Source organism: Canis lupus, chromosome 8 (assembly GCF_048164855.1).
Source record: "Canis lupus baileyi chromosome 8, mCanLup2.hap1, whole genome shotgun sequence".
Lineage (NCBI taxonomy): Eukaryota > Metazoa > Chordata > Mammalia > Carnivora > Canidae > Canis > Canis lupus.
Genome location: NC_132845.1, coordinates 18,881,939 through 18,902,446, shown reverse-complemented (window position 1 = coordinate 18,902,446; position 20,508 = coordinate 18,881,939). Strand labels below are relative to the sequence as shown.

General features: G+C 41.2%; 1 protein-coding gene across 11 annotated transcripts in view; it reads right to left on the bottom strand.

The window, feature by feature from the left end:
- Positions 1-1,269: 1,269 nt before the first annotated feature.
- The window catches only part of LRRC8D (leucine rich repeat containing 8 VRAC subunit D), a 113,960-nt gene continuing 94,721 nt past the window's right edge, over positions 1,270-20,508 (bottom strand). For all 11 annotated transcript variants that reach the window (XM_072834411.1, XM_072834406.1, XM_072834412.1 and 8 more), the window contains one exon: positions 1,270-4,284. In XM_072834411.1, the coding sequence (XP_072690512.1) occupies positions 1,706-4,282 (2,577 nt within the window). In that variant the 5' untranslated portion in view covers positions 4,283-4,284 and the 3' untranslated portion in view covers positions 1,270-1,705. The remainder of the gene's footprint in view (positions 4,285-20,508) is intronic.

The following is a 20,508-nucleotide window of genomic DNA, read 5'->3' as shown; positions in this document are numbered from 1 at the left end:
TTTTCACATTCTCTGCGAAAATCCTACAAGTCATGCTAAGGAGTGACAAGAGAATGTCCAATGTCTTTTTTTTTTTTTTAAGTTTATTTATTTTGTTTTTGTAATCTCTACACTCAACATGGGGCTTAAGTTCACAATCGACATCAAGAGCTGCACGCTCTTCTGAGTCAGCCAGGTGCCCCTCCAGCGTCTTATTAGATGAGTCCAGTCTCATACAGAGAGGACAGTACTTTGTCATCCGGAGTGGCGAACAGTCCTCTTCTCTTGAAAAAAACACATCTGCAGAAAGGCTAAGAAACACCTGCTGACCAATACCTAAACAGGTGGCAGGGAACCTCTTTGTTTTCTGAGCTGGATTTGGACATTTTGTAGGTTAGAGAAGGAAAACCATCATCTAAAAAGTATATTCCACCAGAATTTCCCTGGACATGATCCCTCCTAGCCACAGGAAACACAGGAAATATAGCCCATCGCTAAAACGAATAAAGTCAGGTTTCCAATTTGATGAACCACAAGTCCTATTTTTTCCCCACAACACTGAAAAGGGCAAGAAATTAATAATAATTGCTTTGATTTTGGGTTATCTTTTGAATGTTGATATATCAAAAAGCATTAATCACTAAGCCACTGAAAATTTTGTCTTGCGGGGCACCTGGGTTGTTGTAAATTGGTCAAGTGTCTGACTCTTGGTTTCGGCTCAGATCGCGATCTCAGTCATGAGACTGAGCCCCACATCGGGCTCTATGCTCAGCACAGAGTCTGCTTGGGATTCTTTCCCTCTTTCTCTGTCCCTCCTGCTGTGCTTGTGCATGCATGCTCACTCTCTCTCTCAAATGAATAAGTTAATTGAAAAAAAATTTTGCCTTGGTTATAATTTAAAAAAAAACATTTATTTACTGGCAATCTTATAGTACTGATAGAAAAATGTGTCTCGGAATAACTCCAGACTATGGAAAAACAGCTATTAGTAAGGGAGGGATGTTTTCTTTTTTTTCAAAAATGAACAAATAACCTCCCCTCCTCTCACCACCTACACAGCTTTACTGTGTTCCAGGCCTTCAAAAGTGTAAAATCGATAAAATAGGGTTCTCAGAAGTAGTAGCCCTAGCCCAATGTCACAAGAAGTGCTTATTAAAACAGGAAGAAAATCAGTATTTCAGCAAACCCAAATTTAACAGGTTGGGACCTGACATGTCTTTATGTGGTCTGAGGTAAAGCACTATTGCACCATAATCGGCAAAGTAAATCAAGACACCTCCAAAAAGGTGGTATAGTAAGAAAAATGTCAATTTAATCATTTACTTTAGCAAGCAAGCAATTTGTAAACATTCAGTAGCGGCAGCATCCAAGTTACAAACAATTTAAAAAGAAACCGAGATTAGTGATTATGATCGTTCCTTCCCTTTCCCCAAAGGAAAAAAAAAAAAGAAAGAAAGAAAAGAAAAGAAAAGAAAAGAAAAGAAAAGAAAAGAAAAGAAAAGAAAAGAAAAGAAAAGAAAAAAGACTTGGAAATGAACGACTGAAAACACTACAAACATGGAACATTCAGGTACGTCTTCTATCAGCCTTCTATGCGTCCTCTCTGTGTTTTATTTTTAAAGATGTATCTACTCCTAAAATGCATTATCTTGCAATAACTGGTACGTGAGTGTCTGCCATCTAGGAAGTTCGGTCTGCACGCGGATGTGCACGCAATCGTCTCCGTTTAAATCCCATTCGCGAAGGGGATATTGAGGTCTTGATTCAATGCTTCTTTGACTTCTAGTGGCAGGGTGTCAAAAAGGTGATCTTCCACAACAAGCCCGCTTTTCTTGAGCAGGCGACACTGGCCCAGCTGGGCTGGCAGGCGGTCCAAGCAGTTCCCCTTCAGCTCCAGCTGAGTGAGCTGGGACAGCTGACCGATCTTCTCGGACAGGAAGGTGATGCAGTTTTGCCCCAGATTTAAAGTCCTCAACTTCACGCATTTGAACAACTGTTTTGGCAGAAGGTCCACTTTGTTCCCAGTGATATGCAAATGCTGTAGGTTCTGAAGCAACCCTATTTCTATCGGAATCACTGAAATGTTGTTGTAGCTGACATCTAAGCATCTGAGTTTCTGTAAACTGAACACTGCCACCGGTAAGGATTCGAGCTTATTGTTAGAGAAATAAAGCGACTCCAAGTTTTTGACATGGGTAATGGAGGGAGGAATGGTGGCGATTTTATTATGCCATAATTTTAAACACGTCAGTCGTTTTAAATGCTGGAAACTGATGATCTCCTCGATGGTGCGTATGTTATTTGATTTTAAATCCAGTTCCTGCAGATTTGAGAGGCTGAAAATGGCATGGGGGATTCTCTCCAGCTCACAGTTCTGAAGTTCGAGCTCGGCGACATTCATCATTTTCTTAAGGCTGTTCAGTACCAAGAGTTTAGTGCCGTCATTATGAATGACTAACTTTGTAAGATGTGGGGCCACATCTGTAATGTTGGAGGGAACTTTGGTCAAGTTACTCTTCACGTGGAGAATCTTAAGGTGCCGCAACTCTCGGAGAGACTCGAGTCCAATCATCTTATTGTTTTCAGAGTTCAAGTTGCCTATCAAGTACAACTCTCGAAGGTTTTTGAGCAAATACACCCAGGCAGGGATTTCAGCCACGTCGGTGAACTTCACATAAAGGCATCTCAAGTGATCTCGGAGGAAGCTAAAAGCAGTCTGTTCAACTTTTGCAGGGCAGTGGCAGAGGTGGAGCTCTTGGAGGTTGGTCATCTGAGAGATCTTAGCGGGAATTTTAGCTTCTGGAATCAGTTCAAGTTTTAGGACATCCAGGTCTGTGAGGTCGAAGACGGCGTCGGGCACACCCGACAGCATGAACAGATGGAGCTCCTGCTTGTCCTGGGCGTTGCGGGACACGTGCTGCCGAAGTTTTTCAAATGTCCACTCATGGTTCAGACTAATTTCCCTAAGTTTATTTTCACTAACTTCTGACAAGAACACACCGAAGCGCTTCGAATACAGCTGATCATATTGGTCCACCATGTGTAGGAGGAACGCAAAATCGTTCTTGACATCTGGAATGTCACTGAAACTGCTCTCTTCTCTGACTTTTTCGAAAGAATATTCCTTCAAAGGTATCCTGAATAACCAGAAGAGAGTGTAGAGGCAGATAAAACCATAAACACAAATAATGGATATGTAACTGATAAGCAGCTTTTTCAGCATGTAAGCCATGTTGTGGGTGCACTCAAATACCTCATAACCGGTCAGGTGCTCCACTTTGGGCTTGCAGACGTGTTCAAAGCTGATTGCGTTGACAAAGTTTGCAGTATAGCAGAGGATAAAAATGAATTTGGCTGTTTTGATAAATGTTTGGACCACATAGAGTTTGTAGATCAAGTCACTGTCTTCCACATGAGCACGGAACTTCCTTACTTTCTCAAACAGGGCTTTGGCCTGTTCCCCATCTTTTTTATCTAGGATGGTCATGCTGGGGACTTCGATCACAGGCTTCTCGGCTGAAAATTTGAAGCCCGTTTTGTTGATCATTGGGGTACTGGCACTGGGGCTCCCTTCATCGCTGCTGGTAGACACATGCTTTGGTAGAGTCTGGGCACCTGTTATTCTCTGCTTGTTTTCCTCCGAGTCTTCACATGCTGTCTCGGACAACGCTTTAGTAGTCCAAGGAGATTCAAAGCACTTTCCTAATATTGAAACAAAATGTTCTACTTTTGAGCATGTTTTGGGATATTTGAACCAAAAGTTGCTACTGACCATGAGAATAATAGTATGTATAAGAGCAAGGTATGGAAAGTACTTAGAATACCACGGAAGGGCCAGATGGTAACACATCTGATTAATAAATACATATTGCTGAAAATCCAAGTTTGTCTTTCGGCCTGTTGGATCTTTCTTCTCTTTCTTTGTCTCCTGATTTGGAACTGTCGAATCTGTGTGAGGATATGTGGCTCTGAGAGGTATGTCAGGTGTCACAGCAGATGCGCCGAAGGAAATGTCACTTGTCGTCCGCCCATCTCGGTCTTGGTCAGTGGCTGCTTCCATCTTGGGGATACTGGTGGTAACGTCGGCATTTCCCGGTGGTGTGTGTGCCTTTGAATTTACAGGAGATGGCAATACTGGCAAGCAGACCACCTGATCTTTGGTAAGTTGCATGGTTCCTGCAAAGATGGCTACCATCAACATAACGACAGCCAGGTAATCCATAAACACGTCCCACCATGGTTTCAGGATTCGGTAAGTTGGTTGAATGTCATTAAGTGAAGCAACTTCCGCAAGGGTAAACATTCCTGGAGAATAAGAAAACAAAAGAACATCATTACAAAGATGCAAGCGAAAAACATTAAATGAAAAAAAATTCTTTACTTGCTCCAAACTAAAATGTTCTCCTCCACATCCTAGCTTTTTATCCACGATAGGTGTGGTAAAAAATAAAATAAAAGGAACACATATGAGAAAAATGGTGCTTTGTCATAGGAGCTTTTCTCTCCTTGCCCAAGAAAAGAGAGAAAAAAAAAAAAAACAAAAAACGGTGGGAAATAAAAGATGCCTTGCAGGTGAGACATAAGGGCAGTTTGCTGATGGCCTACAAGGGTTAGAGGAGAAAAGTTTGAGAGCTGTTTTATTTATTTTTTTATTTTTATTTTTTGAGATCTGTTTTAGAGGTAGAATTGAAAGACTTGTACTTCCTGGACCTTGAACAAGATGGTATTTGCTGTGGACTGGACTTGTTTAAAGTGAAGACTGGAGTTTTAGGGAGAGAAGTGAGATGATTTCTGTTTTGTACAAGCCAAAATGGAAACGTCTGTATATACTAATTAAACTTTCGATAAGCCTTGTGTACCAGACTCTGGTTTACCCCTTACCAATGGTATGATTCTCCAAGCCTTCCTGTTTCCCATCTATATAATGGGGATGATTACTTCTGAGGGTTACTGGAAAGCCTCAATTAAGCACTGATTATAAAGCTCTTAGCACACCTTCTGGCCATAAGTATTTGTTACCTCGTTACATTATCACTCTGGTGGAAATGTGCCATGGACAGCAAAAATTAGAGTTTAGAGTTTACTTTTTTAAGGTCTAAAAATTTTATTTATTCATGAGAGACATAGGCACAGGGAGAAGCAAGCTCTATATGGGAAGCTCAATGTGGGACTTGATCCCAGAATCCCAGGATCACGACCTGAGCCGAAGGCAGATGCTCCACCACTGAGCCACCCTGGTGCCCCTAAGGGTCTAGAGTTTAAGAGGACCCTTAGTATACATACTTGGGATTTATCGGTTATATATAGCTGAAAGTCTGGCCTTGGATGTAGTACCTGTGGAACAGCATGTGGTATGAAAAGAGGGCCAGAGACACAGGAGGGACAATCAGTGACACAAGATGAAATAGGTCAGGGCAAGACCTTTGACCTCTACCAAAGCAGGAGACCCCAGCAATGAAGGGAATTCCAGTACCAGGACACCCGAGAATGTCGTCACCATTCACTGACAGTTGGCAGCATTTTAGTCCTGAAACTATTCCTACAAAGAATAAAAGTACCAAGGACAATCATTCTGGAAGAAACCAAGAAAAACACAATGTTTATAGGGCAAGTAATTGGAATGGGCTTCTGTAATCACATATGTGAAATAAATGTTTATCGTCTTGAATTCAGAAGTTTCAACTTCTTGAAAAGTAACATTATCATAGCCTACTTTCTTGGAATGCTCCCAGGTTCCAATATTCATATATAAAATGATGTATTTCTTTGAAAAGCTAGTGAAAATAACAGATAAAAGTCAGGCAAATACCTAATGTTCTGGGAATACATTATTGTTTAAAATAAAGGAAAGAAGATAGATTTTTATCTAATTATGGAATGCTGTGTTGAGAGGGATTCTGAGGCTGACTCCCGTTTCAGCAGGAAAGTGTTACATGACTAGTTACTAGTGTCTCCCTTGGATGACAAAACAGAGTGGTCGTATCAGTATTTTTGACTCTGCTTGCTCTGTTTTAGACCACGTCTTATTTCTTCTGAAACTCTCCATATACACCTATAAAATATAATTCTATTCAATTATAATAGCAATTCTCATATCTGTAGTTTGGTTTTTTTTTTAATGTGAAATATCTTTTATGTAACTAGGTAAATGTAAGCCCAAGAACTCCAAATGCATCTCACTTATTCCGTTGTACTTATATTTTGTGAAAAATCTCTAGAAATCACATTTCTAGACTTCTGGGCTTAAGTATGAAATGCCTGGCACCCAGTCTTTATTTAAAAATGACCAAGGGAGTGGGAGACAACATTCCCACTGGAATCCCTTTATTCTGAGCTCTTGTATCTCACTGTGTGTTTGGTTTTATGAGTGGTCAGGAATTTAAGCAGGAAGGAAGGCTATTGGAATGCACAGTGGGCCCAACTAAATAAGAAATAGTTCAACCACACGTCACGTGAGCTCTTTGGTCCCTATATAGAATGCACAAGACACAGCACTGAGCCACAGGTTACAGAGTGACTCTTATTTCACATATAGAGATTGCAGAACACACCTCACAGGTTTCTTCCCGGCAAAGAACTCCATATGGTCACACTCAAGGACCATGGTCTTGTCTTAAAGGGCCATCGGTATAAATAATAGAAAAAAACCCAGGATTGTTTGCACATAATACTTCTTTCTAATAAGATTTTTCTTTACTCTTGTCACACTGTGGTGGAACCAACTGATTACTTGTCTGATCCCACATGAGATTTTTTTTTTTTCCCCACACTAGATTTTAAATTCAATGGGGCCAGGGACCATGTCCTTCCTCCTTATTCCCATATGACCAATGCCTGATGCACATAGCAGGTGCTTGATCAAGGAAAGACTATGTGGCTCTTGATCATCATCTTCAGCACACTCCTCCTCCTCCTCCAAATTCCTCAAGAACACTGAACCACTCTCTACATATGGTATTGGGCAGACGAGCATTTTATTAAGCTTAAATGCCACCACACTACAACTTCAAGGAGTTCAAGAATAAAAACTCTAAGACAGGCTTCTGCATAAAAGTAAACAGCTAAAGGATCACAGAGCAAAGAAACCATGGGATCCTTGTAAAAGGATTCTGTAGCTGTTAAAACTTCATCTGTGGTTTTAAAGCACCTTGGACTCAGGACAGGCTTTGATTCCAGGAGAGAAGAGGAGGTCGATCACTCTTCCAAGGGAGGGGGAAAAAAGTCAAAAGGTGGGGACAGAGAACACAGCGTGAGAGGACTCTAACTTCACAATGACCCTTCACTAGCTCAGCCCCCACATCCCAGCATGGGTGACAACATCTGAGCAACAGAGACCAGCCTGCAAGGTTGGGCTATATACTCTGTCGCTGTCTGCCAAGGGTTCTGTGCCCCTGCCATCTCCTCCAGCTCACTTCCCTTGTTCTTTCTGGTGAACTCCTACTTATTCCTCAAGAACCAGCTCAAGTATGACCTCTTTGCCCAAACTCCTATTGTATGGCCTAATAATCTGTAATAATCTCGTATTTGTCTCTTCATCTAGTATAAAGCTCCTTTTGGGCAGAGACTATGCGTTATTATTCACCTTTGATCCACAGTGACCTACTCTCTCCCTTCTAACGAACAGGGAAGGCATTTAGTGATGATGACGATGATGATGATGGAAGCTATTTTGTGTCGCCTTCCTTCCTCATGCAAAGCACTGCAACAGAACCTTTACATCTTGGGGCACCTGGGTGGCTTAGTAGTTGGGCGTCTGCCTTTGGCTCAGGTCATGATCCCGGGGTCCTGGGATTGAGTCCTATATCAGGCTCCCCACAGGGGGCCTGCTTCTCCCTCTGCCTGTGTCTCTGCCTCTCTCTCTCTGTGTCTCTCATGAATAAATAAAATCTTAAACACAACACCTTTATATCTGGTATAATCTGCTTTTGTGCAAGATGCATTCCTGAAAATGAATATATGAAAGTTTGGAGTTTCAAGTTTTGGGGACTGAGGGAACAGTTCTATTTCCAAATTGCTGCACAATATTATAAAATCCACCAGAATTTCGAAAATTAAAAAGACAGATAATACCAAGTGCTGGTAAGGATGTGGAGCAATCGAAACTCTTAAACATTGCTGGTAGGAGTAAAATGGTAAAACCATATTGGGAAACTTTTGAGTTAATATCTACTAACCTGAACATGTGTATATTCTATGACCCAGCAATTCCATCGGTACCCATGAGAAACATATATTCTTTTTAAAGAAGATTTTATTTATTTATTCATGAAAGACACACAGAGAGAGGCAGAGGGAGAAGCAGGTTCCATGCTGGGAGCCCGATGTGGGACTCGATCCTGGGACTCCAGGATCACACCCTGAGCTGAAGGCATTTGCTTAACCACTGAGCCACCCAGGCGTTCCGAGAAATATATATTCTTATCAAAAGACATGTACAAGGATGTTCACAGTGGCACTATTTGCAATCACCCTAAACTGGAAGCTAGCACCACTAGAATGAAAAAACGCAACGTGGTATATTCACAAAGTGGAGTATCAGGCATCAATGGGAATGAATACTCTGGTTACATGGGTCTGCTCACTTTATAAAATATGATCTGTACTCTTATGCTGTGTGCCTTTTTGGGTATATGTTTTTAACTTCAATAGATGGTTTCAGAAAGAAATGATAAAAGCACACACACCTGCCCTATGAATGTGCAGCGTCAGCAGACTGAGGTTTCGCCTTCCCACAGCCCAAGGCAATGCACAGTCTGGCTGGGGTCAGAGGCCAGGGAAGCCCATACTTTCTTCTGGCAGCCTCCCCTTGCTGACTCTCTTCCCCGGCCTGAGAGGAGGGCCCCAGTCTCCCAGGAGTACAAAGAGGTATGAATATACCACGCGCAAAAGCTCTGGCTGGGAATAGCTGAGTGTGCACAGATGGAACGCCAGTGAACACTGTCCAAATTCCATCTAACCCTCACAACATTACTCTAATCTGCCACAGTGTTGTTATTTTCCCGTGACAGATAAAGAAAGAGGCTTGCAGGAGTTGTGGAAATCAAATAATTAGTGGTGGAATCTGGATTGAAAAATATCATCAAAGGCCAAACCACATGTTCCTTCTAGCAGACTACACTGCCTCTCTCCTTTACTTCTCATGTTTGCAGTGCTTTGCAGTTTGCAAGCTACTTTTTTTTTTTTTTAAAGGATTTTATTTATTTGAGAGTGAGTGAGTGAGGGAGAGAAATGAGTAGGGAAGGGGGCAGGGTGAGAAACAGCACGGGCTGGATCCCAGGGCTCCAGGATCGTGGCCTGAGCCAAAGGCAGACAGACGCTTATCTGACTGAGCCACCTAGACACCCTGCAAGCTACTTTCCTATAAAATACCTCAGCTGATTTTCATAGTGACCCAGTGACTGAGGCACTGCTACTGCCTACCAGTATGCAGAAACCTGAAGCACAAAAAGCGTAAATGACCTCCCTGGGCTAATAAATGACATGGCTAACAGAATCTTTCATCTCCACATCTCATTCTCTATCACGCGGTCTTCCAATGGCGGTGTTGTTGGCCAAGGTTGGCTGCTGAAGGGGGAACTTCTGACCATTGTCCTTGGCTTTGAAGAGACAGAGGAATGAAATTATGTAAGCATCACCTTCCCTCCAGTGATCTTTCATGACATGTGCTCTGAATTCAAGAAAACCGTGAGTCAGGCACCATGGAGGGAATGCGGAAATGGTGTTAACTTAGTCCTTGCCCTCCAGAACTTCCCAGTCTACTGGGGATGACAAGCAGTAAGTGTGCTATTACAACACGGTAAGAAAACTGCCCTGACCAGGTTCATTCAAAATACGGGAGGCACAGGACAGGACAATCGTCTGCATCTGATAACCGGGAGGACTCCACAGAGAGGTGGTTTGTAGGCTGAGATCAGAAGGAGACAGACAGTCATGGGGTGGTGGGGAAGGTAGGAAATACAATTTTGACAGAAGAAATACCAAGTGCAGAGGCATGCAGACATGGGAGAAATTAGATGTTAGAGATACTACAAATAATTCTAATGTTATCCCATTCTTAGTCTAGAATGCTCCTATACAGATAGCACATTTCATAGGTCACAAGATGGAAACAAACCAAGGCATGGATGGTTTAAATGTAGTCTTAAAGAAGTGTCTGGGCCATAAGGCAGGAAACCAGTACTTTCCTGCCATGTCAGCCACTGACTAGCTCTTATCTCAAACACATGATGTCAATAAATGTGCCTATTATCCTATTTTACCCATCAAAAACTGAGTAAAAACTTTCTACCTCCCAGGAAGTGTTTTAACCATTAACTGAGGAAATAGAAGTTGCTTTTCACATATACAAGTACATACAAAGTATATTAAATACATATTCATACTCATGTAAAGTACATGATGATTCTCAAGTAACTTTCTAATGTGAAAGTCAAGGCAATGAGAGAGACCAGTACCTAACTTCCATAGCTTAAGGTTTGATCAGGACTCAGAATAGATACACAAGGTTATCAGTGGATTTCTTTAATCTGAGGAAGGTACATTTAGTCAGTATTAATTTCTTACATTCTTTGGGTTCTCCTTTACAATTTGTCTATTGCAAAGGATTTAAAGAATTACATTATGAGGATGAGGATTTCACATTCCAAGGCTTCTTTGTTTATGGTACATATGAAAATCAGCTTAACATTCTCTATAAGCACACACTTCTCATGGAAATTCAGAAAGTTTTTTGAACTAGAACTGAAAGAGGGAAATTGATGGACTTTGGTGAACAATAATGCATCAGAAAAGAACAGATACATGTAAACACATATATCCATACACCTGGGCATAAATGCACACACATGCCACACCCAAACAGACATGAAAAATTCATATGATTAAAGAAAATAAATGCTTCATATGTAAAATGAGAGAGGAGGAATGTTTCAATTTTTCAATTTTTTCAAACAGAGCTCTGAATTACTGGTATTATAGAAGTATTAACTATTAATTTATTAATTAATTAAAGTTATTAATGAATAAGTATTATGTGTTTTAATTATGCAAGATATTCTAGCTAATATAATTCTATATACAAATACAACTCACTTGGTGTTACTCCTTCTTAAAAGATTATATGTAATTTTCTTCATTTTTTTTAAGATGGGGGAGGGGCAGAGGGAGAGGGGAAGAGGATTTTAAGTAGGCTCCATGGCCAGCCCAGAGCCTGAAGTGCAGCTTGATCTCACCACCCCGAGATCATGACCTTAACTGAAATCAAGAGTTGGATGCTCAACTGATTGAGTTGCCCAGGTTCCCTAAAATTTTCTTTTAAAGATAGTATTCTATTTTTAGTAATAGAATTTTATTTCTGATTTTTCAGTCAGTAGAGCATGGGACTCTTGATCTCATGGTTGAGCCCCGTGTTGGGTGTAAATTTGAGCCCCATGTTGGGTGTAAGGATTGCTTAAAAATAAAACCTTAAAAAAATAATAATTTTCTTTTAATATTACTTTGGTTTAAATACCTCAAAAATAACTGAAAAAAACCATTTAGGAACTTATCCCTTGATTTTACAAAACATTTGGCCATATAAAACCTACTAAAATCAGATTTCACTGACTGGGCAAAATCCATCCATTTTACTAACCCCCAAAGCTTTTTTTTTTCTTTTCTTTTCTTTTTTTTTTATTTTTTTATTTTTTTTAAGTAGAGAGAGGTGCAGAGAGAATCTTAAGCAGGCTCCATGCCCAACATAGGGCTTGATCTCACAATCCTGAGATTATGGCTGAAATCAAGAGTCGGATGTTTAACTGACTGAGCCACCCAGGCACCCCTCCAAAAGCTTTCAATAAATCCTTTTAACACCTGAAAGAAGAGGACATAAGAAAATTCAGAACTTGTGAGCTGTAAAAACAACTTTACACAAAGCGTATTTTAGTACCTATTTGGAGTTTATCTCTAGAGTACCGCTAATCACAGAGAAAAATCTACCTCAAAGCTAAAAAATAGAACTCTCAATACATTTTAGAAGATCTGAGGCAAAATATCTCAGGAATTAACAAAAATGTTTTTATACATCATTATGTATTTTCTTGACTTGTCTTTTAGCTCTTAATTCTAAAAGTCAAGGCCCATGTTTGAAAGCTAGAAAATGAGATCTTATCCATAGAACAAAAGGACCTCTAAATCGATGGCTTCCACATTTCATTTCATACTACATCAGAGTTTCTTTTACAAATTATCACTAGCATTGCCTTGGCCAGGAACTCAGGCCAACAGAGTTTCACAGACCCTTGGGCACCTACAGGCCTGGTTTAGGATACCCTCTATGAGAAACTACATTTCCTTCAACAAGTATTTACAGAGTATCTATGTGCTAGATACAGGTGCTGGGGATAAAGAGGAAAATAACAGTAAGATAAATGAGTAGCTGGCCTTATTGAGAAAGCAGCCTAGAGGAAGCACAGATCGAGAAAGAGGTAGGGCGATGGTCTGATTGGCCCCGAAAAAGAGCTGACAGCTAATGGGCCTTAATTAAAGGCTCCAGAGAAAGACATCCCACGCTCCGAAAGGCGTGTTTGGTCAAATCCTTCTAATCTTAACTTCACCCAGTTTGCCAGGCAGCCAGTGGGATTTCTAAGGGGAGTTCTGTTTGTGTTTCTAAATTCTTCCCACCTATAAGACAGACGTCTTAGACCAAAACTGACCATTTTCTTTTTAAGTTTACTGACCTCTAATACTGCTTCTCCAGAGGATGAATGGTACATGTCTGAGACTGGAGAAAGGAAATTGAACCAGAATGGAGCTCCCTGACCCCCGGAGCACCTCTCTCCCAGCAAGTGTTGCCTTCGGGGCAGAAAGCCCTCCTCATCACAAACCCATGGGTATCTGCTCTGAAAACAGACAGCTGGGAGCCTACTGGCCCTTATACCTGATTTGGCTCAGATTGCTAGAAAGCCCCTGAGTACCCTGCCGGCTGCTGATTTTACTAGCTGTGAGAAAACTTCTCAAAGTCAGGAAAAGATACTCAGGTATTAATACACTCTACCTTGGACATGTAGTTAATGTTAAAAAGGCTACTTGGCAGTTCGTTAGGACACCCCCCAATCAGGACTAGAAACGAGTGTAGAGTTAGACAATGGTTGCTCAGGACCCTGGCTGAACTGCAAGTTCCGTCTGTCCGCCTCCTTTTCTCCCCCTACCTGGGTTTGAATTCCTAACCTAAAGGAACAGGGTTTCTTTTATCTGCATGCCCTGTGTCCCCAGGGCATGACATAGGGAAAAAAAAAAAAAAACAACCTTAATAAAGGTCTGTACCAGAATGAATCCTGGTGACCAATACCAGCATTCTAGGAGCGGGCGAAGGCACTGAACCTGTGAGCCACTTACTGTCGCTGTTAATTACAGTGACGTCTAAGAGCACCATCGATCATGCCAAAGTCAAAATGATCAGCCCTGACAGGAACTCTTCAATGTCCAGATGGACACTACCATACAACTCTTTTTAACCGGGTATTCTGAAGGTAATTCATCTGGATAGACCACCTGCATGCAGTTAGGCTTTGAAGTAAACATTCTGCAGGAAGACAGAGGTAAGTTGGGCACACCCTCCCCAGGAGATAAGAGCCCAAGGGCTGATTCTTGATGGCGGACAGGTGATAAGTCAAGGGACCTCTGAGACAGAGGTGAAAGAGCACCATTTTAGCACACGGCCGGGTGGTACAAAAAGGCCAAGCAGGAAGGAGCTCCAGAGAGGCAGACTCCCGGAGACGAGGAAGCTGCCAGAAGCTCAGTCTTTCCCTCTCCTTGTCCTCATGGGGTTTTCTGCCCTTCTGCACATGTTCTGGATGCAGATGTTCTGACCGTATCTAACTGTGTGTGCACAGTTTGCTGGAGTCAGTAACCACTATCGAAGTGCTGAGTAAGGACCCAGCACGTGGGAAGGGCTCGTGAAAGCTGCTGTTGTTACTCCCTGTGTTGTATAAGGCATTTTATAAAGAACCCCATAAAAATTCTTTACTACTAGGTACTAAGAGAAGTTTGCCTTTCATGACATACGGATATAAGAACAATGGAATCTGTGTGTTCTCCACTTAGCTGTGGCTTCCAGGAAATTCAGCTCAATTTTATAAAGGCATTGTAAGCATTAACCCTTAGCCTGAATCTTTGTTTACTTACTCCCTCATCCTTCCATCCATGAAATAGATCTGGGTACTCAAGTGTTAACGTGATGCAAATTCCTGGAGAAACTCTGGTGAGCAAATTCAGACATACCTCCTTTCTCACAGAGTGCAGTCTAGGAGAGAGAACTATTCATATCTGAAGATATAAAATGGTCAATCGAGAAGAGGACCACGCAGAGGCAGACTGACTTTGCAGGGAGAGAGGAGTAAGCCTTGGGACCCCTCACTTCCACAGGCCCCTTTCAAGGCCCTGTGCCTACTTTTATATTTCTAATTTTGTGCTTTTTTCCTTAAAGAGAGCTCCCCAGTGTCAGGATTCCAGATCTTGATGTTCCTCTGTATGCCATTGTGAAGGCAGATGATGAGGCTTTTCCTCCAGCTGGCAAGATCAGGGAAGTCATGACTGGGGCAAGGTGTAGAGAAAGAGTGAGGAGGGGCTGGGCCAGAAGGTCCAAAGGCTTCATGTTGAGAGGGACAATGAGGACAGAGCATCTGAGGAACTGAAGGTTCTGTAGCCTGGAGCTCAGGGAGAGAAAGTGTGCGGTGTGAGGGGATGAGGTCCTATAAACCATGTAGAAGATTCTGACGTCCTACAGAGACACTATACTTTGGACATGTCTCTGTAGCAGGGAGCCACTGATGTGTTTTGGGCTTGAGAGGGGAGGCGTGTGAAAATCGGGGTTGTATCTCCTTTCCAAGATCTCTGCGGGCCAGGTGGACAGGCTAGTGAGGGAAGAGGTGAGATTAGGAGAGGAGCTACTGGTTACTCAGGGGAAGGTGAAGACTGCTCTAAGTGCAGAAGAGAGGGAGCCAGGAACATGGAGGATTTAGGAGCTAACAGGTCCAAGAACTAACAACAGGACTTCATGGTCCGGATGAGGAAGGCAAAGGAGAGAAAGGTGTCAAGGGATGACCCCTAGACTTCCTTTAATTTTCTACCTCATTGTTCCATACCCTTGTACTTTTACATCCATTTACAGGATTTTACTCTAACTAAATCTTTATTCCTAAGCCCTTCAAATCCTTTTTTCTCCCCCCTCACATATCTTCCAGAATCCTTTATTCCTTTTTTTCCTCTAGATCCTTTTTAAAAGTAAGCAGATTATATATAATAAGGAAAAAGAAATATAAGCCCTCACGTGTTAGGGCATAAAATCTATAATCTTAGATAGTTTGAAAAACATTACTTTAGAGGCACCTGGGTGGTTCAGTCTGTTAAGGGTCTGCCTTTGGCTCAGGTCATGATCTCAGGGTCCTGAGATTGAGCCCTGCATTAGGATGGATCCCTGCTCAGCAGGGAGCCTGCTTCTCCCTCTGCTCCCTAACTCCACCACCCTGCCCCCACTCAAGCGCTCTCTCCCGCCCTCGCTTTCTCTCTCAATTAAATAAATAATATCTTAAAAACCAACACTGTAAGAATCCTACATACAGTCAAAGCTTGTGACTTTTCATGCTAATAAAAACTGGTTTCTTCAATAAACTAAAATGGACACTAGTAAAAAACCAAATACATACCTTCATTAGCTCTTTCAAGGGAGACATGGAAAGGCAGCATAGTTTTATTCTTTCCTATGTTTTCTTTAGGTCAATACTCAAATGAATTTGTATTTTATAAGTATACAATAGCTGAGGAGTGGGGTGGCAGTGAGATGGGGCAAAGATATCGGGTAACAGTATAAGAACACCATGAAATACTTTAAACTTATACAAAAATAATTTAAAATTGGCCTAATTTATGTATAAATAATCTAGAGTCTCCTTTTACTGAACTAATAATTTAAAACAATTTCAATTCTTTTTTTTTTTTTTTAGTTTATTTTTTTTTAATTCTTTTTGTTTATTTATGATAGTCACACAGAGAGAGAGAGAGAGGCAGACACACAGGCAGAGGGAGAAGCAGGCTCCACGCACCGGGAGCCCGACGTGGGATTCGATCCTGGGTCTCCAGGATCGCGCCCTGGGCCAAAGGCAGGCGCTAAACCGCTGCGCCACCCAGGGATCCCAACAATTTCAATTCTTACTAGTTGGTAGCATAATGGATAAAAATGTGGCTAAGGAGTTAGCCTGCCTGAGTTTTCATCCCATCTCGACCTCTTACCACTTCATCTATAAAATGAACACACAATTAATGTCTCCTATCACTAGCTGTGTCAACTTGGGCCTTCATTTTCCTTATCAGTGAGGTGGGGATAAAATACCACTGTGACAAGATACACAAGACGTCCAGGATAATGCTGAACACATAGTAGGTATGCTCACTGAATGTTCCCACACCAACCACTCTCCAAAATGGGCTCTAGATGTCCAGAAAAAATTAAGGAAGGTGACAGCCTTTAAAGAAAACCCTGGAGAATGTGAGGGGGAGAAAACAATGAAGAAAAAAGAGAAGAGAAACAATAACAATAAGATAAAGAGGGGACTTCTGACAATAAGGCGTAAATCAAATATTGCAAAGATTAAAAACAATCAAAACTCCTAAAAATCATTAATGACATTTGACAAAATAATCTCTGTAATTCATCACTGACATTAGAAACCATTATACATTAGAAACCATCTTAGTTAGGTTTAATACAAAATTCTCCCAAAGGGTCAGCCTTCTAAAGTAATATAAAGCCTTATTTTAGAATTAGTGATAAAAAAAAAAGAATTAGTGGGATCCCTGGGTGGCGCAGCGGTTTGGCGCCTGCCTTTGGCCCAGGGCGCGATCCTGGAGACCCGGGATCGAATCCCACGTCAGGCTCCCGGTGCATGGAGCCTGCTTCTCCCTCTACCTGTGTCTCTGCCTCTCTGTCTCTCTCTGTGTGACTATCATGAATAAATAAATAAAATCTTTAAAAAAAAAAAAAAAAAAGAATTAGTGATAAACAGGTAAACTTGGCTGAATATCACTTTTGTCCTATTTCAAGGGATCTGATAAAAGAAATGTTTTATTCACATTCAATTTACTTAATCTTGTTTCTCGTTCTTAACATCTATTTGTGTAGCTCTTGTGAAAATTACGTATCATCTCGAGAAAAGTAGGTCCGATAGGACCTTTAACTGGAAACCCTTTACTAGCTAAGGTGTGCATGGAATTAATGGTATTTTCCCTTTTACCAAATTATGATGAATTAGTGGAGTTTTAATAGAGAGCTACAATCATGATGATATAATTTATAAAATTTCCCCTAGAATTAGTGGAGCTGTAAAACTGAATCACAATAGAATAGCCTACAGTTTGTAAAAGCTCCTGAACCTTTTTGTATGGGGAAGGCACAATGACTTACCTGTATATACATGGTTACCTCACATATAAATAAGCGTAATTTCTAATTCAGTATGGTGCTTATTTTAAATGAGCTGCTTCTTTGACGATTACGTGAAGATCTTCGACTTAAAAAAATTGGGGGTACTGGGGCACCTGGGTGGCTCAATCGGTTAAGCATCTGCCTTCGGCTCAGGTCACGATCCTGGAGTCCAGGAATCGAGCCCTACATTTGGCTCTGTGCTCAGCAGGGAGCCTGCTTCTCCTTCTCTCTCAGCCCCTCCCTACTTAATGCTCTTTCTCTCTCTCACTTTTTCTCAAATAAATAAAATCTTTAAAAAAAATTGGGGGTCTTTACTTTCTGATAAAGCATGACATCTATTCAACCCTGAAAAAATGGCTTAAGATAACATTTTTGAAAAAAAAAAGTGTTAACATATGCAAGTGTCAATGTATTTATTTAAGCATCTGCTATTTTAATTGTAGAGATCCTTAGCGGTGTTCCTCAATCCATTTCATGTCATAGTCCACAGAAAAAAAAGGACATTTTTACAAGCCCTAGGGTAAACACAAGAGGGTGAACACAATCAGGCCCTGGGCTTTAGGCTCCACCCAAATGAACTGATAATTCAGCCATCTGGTACCCATTCCTGGCACAGATTGAGAATTCCAGACTAAAGTATAAGATATTGGATGTAAATGAAGGTCTAAAATCTTCTAAGTGATAGAATCTATCCATCTGAAGTGTGATAATTTTTGGGAGTGATTAAATGTTATTTTCCTTTCTTCCTCATGAGACAGCCAAAACCCAGTAAAAACAGATCATTATAACCAAGAAACAATTTGCTCATTTGTGTCCTACATACAACACATTAGAACTATAATAATAATGATGTGTACTGTCTTAATGGACCAGTATCATTAGGTAGACGCTGCTAATGCTAAAATGGAGGGTGGCTGTTCAATCATCCATTGATTCATTGTCAAGTGCCATATACTGTGGTAAAGTATTAAGGATCTGTAGTTGAAGATAACTTACTGGTCCATCATGGACTTCAGGAAACCTTTACTGTCATGAAGCCATCAGGCTCACATCATTATACATTATCAACAATTATTTGGTTTACGTAATATGATAGTGCTGAGAGTATCTATATAATAGAGAAAGATAGAAACAGTTCTTGTCCTCCTACGGCTTAAGGATCTGCCCATGCTTACTTTATTTACGTACTCTGGAAAAGATGAAGCATGAACCACTACCATCATTCTGCCCAGAATTATTTAAACAGTCCTAACACATCCTAATCTAAAGTGACAACAAAGTAAGTATATGACCATTAAGAAGTCTGTGATAGTCAAGACTAGTATTATGCAATAAAAGTGAAAATACAGTTCACCCTCTGAACTAGGAAGCTTTTTTTTTTTTAAAGATTTTATTTATTTATTCATGAGAGACAGAGAGAGAGGGGGTGGGGCAGAAACATAGGCAGAGGGAAACGCAGGCTCCATGCAGTGAGCCCGATATGGGACTCGATCCCAGGACTCCAGGATCACGCCCTGGGCCAAAGGCAGGCACCAAACCGCTGAGCCACCCAGGGAGCCCTGAACTAGAAAGTTTTTGAGAGTGACAAATGATAAACAAAAGGGGATGCCAGGATAAGGTATAACTGGAACTCTCTCATGGAAACCAGGGGTTGTTGTCACCCTTACAGGCCACATGAGCTAGAAACATTTGAGGCCGTTATGCAAGGCTGATGTATAAACACAAGCCTAGATTTTTTTTTTTTTTTTTAGGCAAATAATCTGAAGACACATCCTATCTTAAATATTTCACTCTATAGCAGTTGATTCAAAGTAGCTGGTATCTCAAGACAGTATTTACTACCTTATGGATGACGACTGACCTCTTATCATGGTAGGATGTTGCACGTTACAATTATTTTCTAGTAAGAAACCTAAAATTTTTAAAAAGATGAAAGAGACATAAACCATTTAAACAGCATTCCCCTACCCACCAAGATATGTGCAGAAAACAATATTTGTACTGCACAAAATGGAACACCACGGAAGCTGCTGGAGTGCCCTGCAACGTGGGCTGAGAGCATCTGTATTTTGGCAAACATGTATGCAATTCTGTTATGTGTGCCACACCATAGCAGCTGAAAAACTGACCCAAATTATGCAACACATCGACGGATGCTGTCTGTTTACACATCTGAGACTAAAGAATACAAAAGGGCAGGATGAGTGATAATTTCCCTTAGAAAGAGAATATATCAACATCACCTTTCAGAAAATGCTCTGAAGATGGAGGTGAAATGCTACCAATAGTGGTAGCAAATGTGAAAATCTAAGTGCTGAGACAAAAAGTCTGGAGGGAGATTATGTGCTCTATATGCTCCTGTGTCTTGTCACCAAACTTTTACCATAAAGCATTAGTTGAGAATGAGAGCTACAAACTGCTCTTTCCATGTATATGCCCTCAACCCTGGATGACACACTTTTTTGGATGGGGAAGGAAATAAAGTACGAGGTGTTGAATCCTATGAACTACATACGGCAATTGCTCAATCTTCCAGGGTAGGTTCAGATGGGTTAAAAAAAAAATCACCAATTTTCTCCCAGTTTGAGATCCTTTTCCTCCCCAGTTTGACTTTTAATCAACATCATTCTCCCTTTCTACTTTTTTGGTAACAGACACCTGCTACTGTCACCGTTCAGTTGAGCTGGATGTACTGTTGCCCAGAGAGAAGTCCTATTTCCTAGCCTTACTTGCAACCAGGTATGGCCATGTAACTGAGCTGGTTGTGAGAGGCTGTGAGAGGTGATTGCTCACTTCCTGGTAAGTTCCATAATGACAAGCCTACCTGCTCTGGCCTCCCTTTTTCCTTTTTCCTGCTAGCTGGCAAACGGGGAAGCGGGCACAGCCTCAGAAGGCACAACAGAGCAGTCCTGCCAAGCGCATGCTGCTCACATCTGGACTGCTGTATGAGAAGGAAATGCCTTTTAAGCCATTCTGTTTGGAGTCTCTGTTACAGCAGTTTAGCTGGTACCCAAATTAATAAAATTTTGAACTATTCAAAAACGCCTCTTAAATACAAGGATCCAGAAATA